General features: G+C 47.3%; 1 protein-coding gene across 1 annotated transcript; it reads left to right on the forward strand.

The window, feature by feature from the left end:
- The first annotated feature begins 1,062 nt into the window (after nt 1-1,062).
- On the forward strand, nt 1,063-7,517 carry LOC101429678 (gastrokine-3-like). Its single transcript, XM_012518246.4, has 6 exons — nt 1,063-1,263; nt 2,588-2,641; nt 2,812-2,946; nt 4,548-4,655; nt 5,732-5,873; nt 7,234-7,517. Exons 1-6 carry the CDS (start codon nt 1,243-1,245, stop codon nt 7,326-7,328), a joined length of 555 nt encoding a protein of 184 aa, XP_012373700.2. The 5' UTR covers nt 1,063-1,242; the 3' UTR covers nt 7,329-7,517.
- Nucleotides 7,518-8,198: the final 681 nt, after the last annotated feature.

Here is an 8,198-nt window from a genome sequence, read left to right on the forward strand (position 1 = left end):
ATTATAAAGCCTCCCACCAACTCCTTGGGCTTCAGAATAAAGGGTTTAACTTTTATTTCTTAGCCATTTTATATTTTCACTTATTTAGAGACAAAGTCTGCCATTTTCTTAGTTCCTGGAAATCATTCTTTTGATCCATTTTATTTATTCATTCAAGAACTATTGAGTACATACGCTATGCATGATGTTTCCTAGAGACCAAGAACAACAGAGATACTAGTATAGCTTTACCCAAGCCCTCGGTGACCTGATAGTCCCCAGAGATCATCTACCTGAAGTTCCTGTTGCCAAATTACATTAAGCATTGGAGGACTGAGCGCTTGTCTTTCCTCTTTAATCATTCCAGTGCCAGGGCTCACCCAGACACTGCAACTACTCTCAGAAGAAATAGGTGCTTGGTTCTAGACTTCTAGAATTTGATCCAGGTAGTTGGGACCCCACCAGTCAGGGCTTGAGAAAAAATGAAATAATATAGGAAAGGCCTAAACTGGTGCCTGACTCGCCACATGATGTCAATAGTTTCCTTATCTGTCAGGGTTTCAGTCCTTTGTGGAAAAAGTGCCCTGCAGTGAAAGCTGGGAGGAGAGAGACATATTGTATAGTGAGAGAAAAATATCAGGGTGAAGAACCAGGAAAACCAATCAGTGGTAGACATTGGTAGAGGTGGAATGCGGAGCTGGGCGGGTGGACAGAGGCAGTATCGCACCAAGCCATGTGATTTCTGGGCTGGGTCGTGAGCTGGACCGAATATCTTTTCGATCCATCTCATGTTAGAATTCTCCAAACTCTAAGAATTCTATCAAAGAGTTCTTTGGCTTCCTCAGGTTTTCCTCCGCCACCCCCACTGTTAAGAGTTTTCTGGAATTGAGAAGTAGGAACAGTGAGCTCATTGATTGTGTGTCAGGATCGTTAGGCAGGATCTACTGTTTCCAGTCCTCACCTTGGTTGCTAAGGTCACAGGCATACCAGCCCACAAAGGCTTGTTCATTTGCCATGTTTGCCTTGGAAGCAGGGGAATCAGCAGGGGAAAGGGAAATTAATCAGAAGTAGTAAAAGAAAAGTTACTGTGATTACATCCACTTCCCCCCGCCTCCCCAATGGAACCCAGATCACAGTTAGCTGCCACAGCGTCCTTTATCATGGCTAGAGTTGAGAGGTCTGTGTCTATATAAGCCAGACTTAGAGAATAAACGAGACAAAGAAAATTCTACTTCGTGTGCAGTTGCATGGGGTCCGAGAGAGATGGGCAACATGAAATGCCTTGTAAGTATATTTTCTAATTTTTAAGAGATAGGTAATTATGTTTTCAGAGCCAAAACAGCCAGGAAGCAATTCTCTTTTTTTTCCCAAGGACACTTCAAATTGAACCCAAATAGAATTTCCAAATATGAGTTTGGCACATAATGTGCGGGCCTCTTTCTCTAGGAACCTCTGAATGAAGAGTCTTTCCCAGAGAAACTAACAACTATTTTCTAAAAAGGTCAAGAATCCTTTGGGATTATTTAGCTATTCCTATTTTAGGGTCCTCTCTTCCTAGATACATTTTATTTACGAATTGCCAGTGAAGGAAATTTTCAGATGTATTTGATAGATGGAGCAAATTCTCAGAATCATTTAATAAAATATTGTTCCTATCTGCATCTAATATACCTCCTTAATTAACCTTACTGCATTGTGATTACTGTTGATAGAGTAGCTGATTTCTGTTCCTTTTAAGACACATCGTACCTTTCATGGCTATGATTGCATGTGGAATATTGCCTGGGACACTGTGGGGATGGGGGAGAAGGGGAGGGCCTGTCAATCCCAGCTTGCATTGTGAGTGCACTTGACATGCATCAGCCCTGAATAGACCTGATAATGAAATGAAAATGATAGTGGGAATATTTCCCTGCCACGCTTTCTTACCATGCCCTGTTCCTGCCCTACCAATTTTCTTTCACTTGCTCTCTGATGCCTGAAATTCCCTCAACAAGCAAGGCAGGCCACACCAAGAGGAAATAGTTAATTACAAATACCCCAAGAACTAGCCGCATTTGAGTACAATCTATTTCAAAGTCAGGTGAAAATAGTGGTACCAAGTCTTTTATCCTCAGGCAAAGTGGAAAAATCTAGAGGAAAGGAAAGCAGGAAGAAATCAGTGTCCAGAGGGGAGAGGGGCAGGAATTCCTGGAGGTGGAGAGGAGTGAAGTATATTTCAGGCCAAGAATGGGAAGACTGAGAAACCTGAACTGTTACTTTTTTAACAATTTGGCCTAGGGACGGTCTGGCTCTCTGTGCACATCAAGTGGTTAGTCAGGCTGCCTAACATTTAGTCCAATGAATAATGGGAGGTGTAGAGCAAACTGTTACATCGGTAGCAAATAAGAGGTGTCCTTGAGTAAACTATGATGCTCTGATTCCTGGGAAGCCAGCACACCCCACATATCAACCACTCTGAACCACAGCCTCGGGGTCCCAGAGCTCAAGCGGCTATGAAAGTTACAGATCATTTTAAGAAGGCTCCATGCCCCCTGGGCTTTGGGCTGTGGACCCCGGGCTCATCCGAGGCTCAGGGAGCACGCACTGATATTCGTTTCCATTGCAGATTGTGTCCTCCACTCTTGTGACCTTCTTCCTAACTCCATCCTTGGTTCTGATGGTGAGTGAGGGTAGAGAGGGGTCAAACTTGCCTAGCCCACCTGCCACAGAACTATCGCACAGGGCGCTGATCAAAGGTGACCTCCCTCACAGTCTCAAGCCTGCAAGGTCGGGGTAAGGTAGGAATTCTGGACTTTTCAACTTTTCTCACTGTTACTTGTTTTTCTCCAGAATACCATTGACAGTCATCCTCTGGATGGCTCTTTCGGGAGTCAGATTATCCATGTCAATGCCCTCCGAGGTATGGTCAGCATCCGAGACAACAATGTTTTGAGTGAATGGGATGGAATCTTGGACTACAAGAATGTAAGATGTGAAACGCATTCATTACAATGCCAAACAAAAAACACCTTGTCTGGTCCAAAATTTAGCCTCATGTTCTTCTAGAGAAAGGAGGGCACTGCCTACCTTGGCATCCTCTAGGTTTAGGCCCTCGGTGGGAGTCCATGCCCTTAGGTGTACTCCTGCAGCTCTGGTGACTTCTTTTCAAATCAGAGACTGTATGAGGCACTATTCTGGTCTCAAAGGATCATCCCACGTCCTTCACGTTCCTGAAGGTGTTGGCTTCACAGAGCTACCAAAGACTTCCCAAGTAAGAAAACCATTTAAAGCCCCCATTTTTTGTATTGTATGTCCTACACATGCAGTTTTGTCTTGACCCCAGATTTCAGTCAGTCTATTCCCAAAGAAGAAGAGTGATTTATTTCCATATTCAGAAGTCTTTCCTCAATTTGCCCATCTCCTTAGGTAGTCAGGCCAGGCAGAAAGATGCAGATCAGGCAGTAAAAGTCCATATGCTTGGCCCGGCTCCCCCACAGAAAAGCTCTAGGACCACATAACCGTCAACTAGGCTTTGTGAACCTCAGCTTCTTTATATGAAAAACAGCATCAACGGCTGCCTTTCCTACCTAACAGGATTCTGAGGGGATTGAATGAAGTAAAATGCCAGCCTAGAAGGCCCTCTGGGATGTAGCTCCTGCTGGCTGGAAGCTGCTCCCCACACCGCCCTGTGCACGCTGCAGCCACAGTGGACATCTCAGGATGGACACCTCAAACACAGAGCTTTCTCCCCACTCCACCTGTGCCCACCGTGTTCTCTTGCCTGAATACCATCTCCTCACTCCTCACCTAACTCCTTCCTGATTTCCTCAAGGAGACCTTCCCCGAATCCTCCTAGAGGGAACGCGGTCTGGTGATCTCCAGCTTTGTTCTAAGCCATGGAAATCTTTCTTCAAACACAACACTCCACAGAAGTCTCAGTATAGGACAGAAAACGTCAGAACTATTCTGGGCTGGAGAAAGCAGATGCTGGTGGTGTGCCCTTGAGCTTCAGACACTGCTGGAAAAAAACAAAAACAAAACAAACAAACAAAAACACCCATTTCTCACACCTGACATTGAGGGAGGCCAAGCAAAAGACCCTGCGTCGAATGAGGGGGCGGCCACAGCAGACCAGGGCGGGAGTCCTGACCCAGGGCTCCCTACGTTCAGAGAGTGCTCCGTAACCTCAGGGTGCTTTCCCCCAGGAAATATCTCCTGTCATCCTCTCACCTTTGTGGTGACGCCATGGGGAAGGGGCTGTTATTCCTCTTTTACAGATGAGGAAACTGAGGATCATGATGACTGCCAAGGGACAGAACAGGACCTTAATTTCAGCTCTATGACCAGAGCTGACCCTCTCCCCTTCTGGCCCCATGGTGCCCTGGGGGTTCCTTCCATGTCTGCAGCAGGGGAGAGCACCCAAGGCCCTCGTGGGTCCTGACCTTGGCCGTTGGCTCTGGGCAGCGCTCCACTAGGGCCCTCCACCACGGAGTCAAAAGATCAGCTATGTGCCAGCGCCTGATGGAGAGCAGGAGTCCATTAAAATCCTATGAATGAATGAAATGCATCTGCTCTGTTGCTTTCAGGACCTCCTGGCGGCTAAGCTGTATAGTAAGATGGTCTGTGTCCTGGCCAAGATGGACCAAGCTATCTTTCCAGCTTTGAAGGAAATTAGCAAGGCCCTGGATTGGCAGGTAAGTGAAACCAACTCTTGTGGTCTCTCTTTTTTCTTTTTTCTCTAACTCTGCTTGCCAACCTTTTAGGACAATGCCCTTCACGCAGAATACTTGGTTTGTGCTTGCTCTTTCTGCTGGTGAAAGGCCTTGAAAGAACCAGTGACTTTATGACTGTTCAATAGAAATGATCCAAAACAGAACAAAAGGATTGCAAGGGTCTCCAAGGCCAGCCAATAGCTCATCTAAGTCCAGCCATATTTTCAATGTAAATTTCATAGATATAATTTTCATGCGTTCCCAAAAGGTTTGAACTACATGTTCACAAATACAAATGACTGAACATAAATATTAGAGTGAATTAATAGAGTGTTGGCTTCTTTCCCCCACAGCTCACACCTCCGCTCCCCCTTTCCTCTTCCACTCCCTCCACACACCTTTTATCTTTAGCCTAAAATAACCCCAGGACTGCTGAAGCCCTCAGCCTCTCAAGTGACAATGGGAGTCAGATAAGTTAAAAAGCCAGCAGGAAGTCCTTCGCAAGCGGTTGAAATCTGCCCATTTGCTTAGCGAAAGGTCACAGCACATTTGGGTGGCACCCCTGTCCTTGGGGGGGAGGGGGTGGAACTTCAGGTCACCTAAGAATCAAGTAACTTGTCAGTTTTTGTGTTTAAAGAGAGCAATAGAAAGCATTCTACACGTCTGATTTAACAAGTTAGAACATAGAATAAATACAAATGATTTTGAAGCCATTCCTTATTATCATTAGAGATGGGGAGAGCTTTAGAAGTTGGAAGAATTGCGAAATGATGAAGGGTGAAAGGAATAAAGACGGAGAAAAAGTCACAGGGACACAGACGACACACGACACACACAGATTTTTCTGGAGTAACATCATCATCTTGTGGCCAGATAGGATATTGCTGTTCAAGACCAAACTCAGGAACAAGTTCATGGTCACAGCTACTTTCATACCTTGAACTGCCCATCTGCGCTGTCACAGTCTGATGGCGGGAAGTCCCTGGAATGTGGCTCTTCCTCCTGGCCGCACCGCAGCTCCCTGCCATCCCCGTGTTTCTGTGTGCCGCCTCTTCTAGGAGTTACAGCACTACCCGGCCACCCGCGGCCTGACCTACACTGTCCTGCCCACCCGGGTCAAGAACTTGGCCCAGTATGGAATACCCGTCAAGGACCTGTGCAGAGACGTCCCTACATATTTTGCCCAGCAACAGAGAGAAGGTATGTTAACACCTTAGCTAGAATCCCTGGGTGAGTCAGAAAGCACAGCACGATTTCCTAGTCATTGGCAAATGCTCGTGACAGTGTTCAGGGTTGCTCGATTTCTTTACCCACTGTAGAAATAAGGTGGCTTGGAATATATTTCCCCTCCATGACAGATGTGATGTCCTGACACAGGGACATTATGACTTCCAGGATTTCAGAGCTGATCAGGAAAACGATTTGATCACTAAGCACACATATTTTATTCGGGCAGTGTTTGGACAGGTTCCTGGGAGGGGCAGACCCTTTCGGAGGAGACCTTCTGGAGGCTGCGGCACAAGGGACCACTCAGAAGGGGAAACAGAAGAAGAGAACTCCAGGGGAGAGGGGAATTCAGGGAGGGGGCTTGCGTGAGTGGTGGGGAGTCTCTGGGTCAGAGAGCTCTTACGGGCTTGAGGGCTTGTATACTCCCAGCGTCTTTTATCTATGGCCAGCAGAGGTTGGGTGCAGTTTCATGGGTCAGCTCTAAATAGCTAAATACTGCTACTTGGGCTATTGGGTGTGGGGAAGACTTTGAATCTGGCACAATGGTCTTTGGCCGAGGTCCCTAGCCTGCTGTGATTAAGTAACAGCACACTGGGCAGACATACAGGGGCCATCCTTGGCCACATTTATACCAGGGAGCTCACTATAAAGAGTGGGGAGGAGAATCAGTCTTACCAGAAGGTCTAGTGGACAGTTAGTTGTCTAGTCAATGAGATTTGACAGTGGGCGATTACCCAACCTGACCCAAAGCTTCAGTACCCCTGCTCAAGCAGGATATGCCTGTCATTCCGCTGCCACCGGAAGTCCATTCCTTCTGGGTCCTCAGACTGCCCAGAGGATGGAAGTGAAGACTGCACTGGGAAAGGGATCTCAGGGTCTTGCTGGGGATGTGATGGAGGGATCAGTGGCAACCAGCTTGGAAAGTTTCCAGATGAGACTTTGGGATCTGCTTGCTGTTCCAGAGATTGTCAATAACCTCTTCCTGTTTTGGCTGTTGCCAGACTCCTACATCTTAGTATAAAGTAACCCAACCAGCAAGACTTCTTCATAATAGGAAGATCCAAGAGGAAAACAGGGAGTGCTTGAGGGACTGGGGGGTTAAGGGGAACGATTAAAGGTCAGTTAAAGAAACAGAAAAGAGATGTGGGACCATTACTCCAGGGGCAGGGCTAACAGGATCCTCCAATTTAGTCCCACAGTCTTATGCTAGTAGAGCTCCTATTCTGAGCATCACATTGGATCTAGGTGCACTGTATAATGTATATTCTACTCTGGAGTCTTAAAGCCATGAAGCGATCTCCTCTCTTGTAAAATGGTTCTCTTTTTCTTAAAGGTGCGGCATTGGCTATTGACCCCAATTCCTGTTTCGCAGTCCAACTTCTGTCCTTTATGGGACTCTCCATCTGCGGTGAGATCCCCGGGCTCTGAGCCGATAGGTCGGTCATGAGGACAGAGGACCCACCAGGATGGCGCTGCCAGCCCTCCCTCTGCCTGCAGGACAGTGCTGGTGGCAGTTCTCCCCGTTCTGCCTTTCGACCTGATACCTAGCTGTGCAATCAGGAAACGAGGGCACGTTTCTCCATCGGGGTTAGAGCAATAAAGTTTCTTCTTGTCTCAGCGAACTAGTGTTCGGTCACCAGGGTGCCCCCTGTACTGTCCTCAGCTATGGGCACCCTCAGCAAGCCAGCACAGCAGACATCGCATGGTGCCAAGGAGCGGGGGCCTCTCCTAGGTCTTGTTTCTCTTCTGGGGGTTTCCCTTGAGAAATCCTTGAGAATTTTAGAGAGCGGGGAGGAGGGAGGAAAGGACATACTGGCCACAGCACAGACTTACGCTGTCGGTTCTGAGTCTGCATCTCCGTCTCCTGAAAATTGGTGGTGGGATTCTAAGGAATCTCATTCCCTGTGGGGACCCAGCCTCTGCTATGGAAAATCCCCAAGAGAGATCCAAGTGAACTGGCCTCCCAGCTGTTCCTTTTGAACTGGTCTGAACCCCTTAGGCAGAAATAACCCCCAGGCATTTCTCTCTGTTATAAATTAAAGGGACCTGGATTCAGCACTGGTTTTCTAACTGCCCATTCCTACCCAAACCACCCAGAACATCTGCCACTCTTCCCTTAGCAGCAAGAACAAATGGGGAAGAAGTATTGGAGATGAAGACATGAATGTCCACAGAAGGTCATGTTGGAGTTTGGAGCACTTTAAACAGAGCAGGATAGAACAGGATGCTATACAGTGTATGCAATGTGACCAAGGTTGCTGCTGAGGGCCAGGTCCTGTGCAGGGTAGCTCTTCTGGG

This window comes from Dasypus novemcinctus, chromosome 17 (genome assembly GCF_030445035.2).
Source record: "Dasypus novemcinctus isolate mDasNov1 chromosome 17, mDasNov1.1.hap2, whole genome shotgun sequence".
Lineage (NCBI taxonomy): Eukaryota > Metazoa > Chordata > Mammalia > Cingulata > Dasypodidae > Dasypus > Dasypus novemcinctus.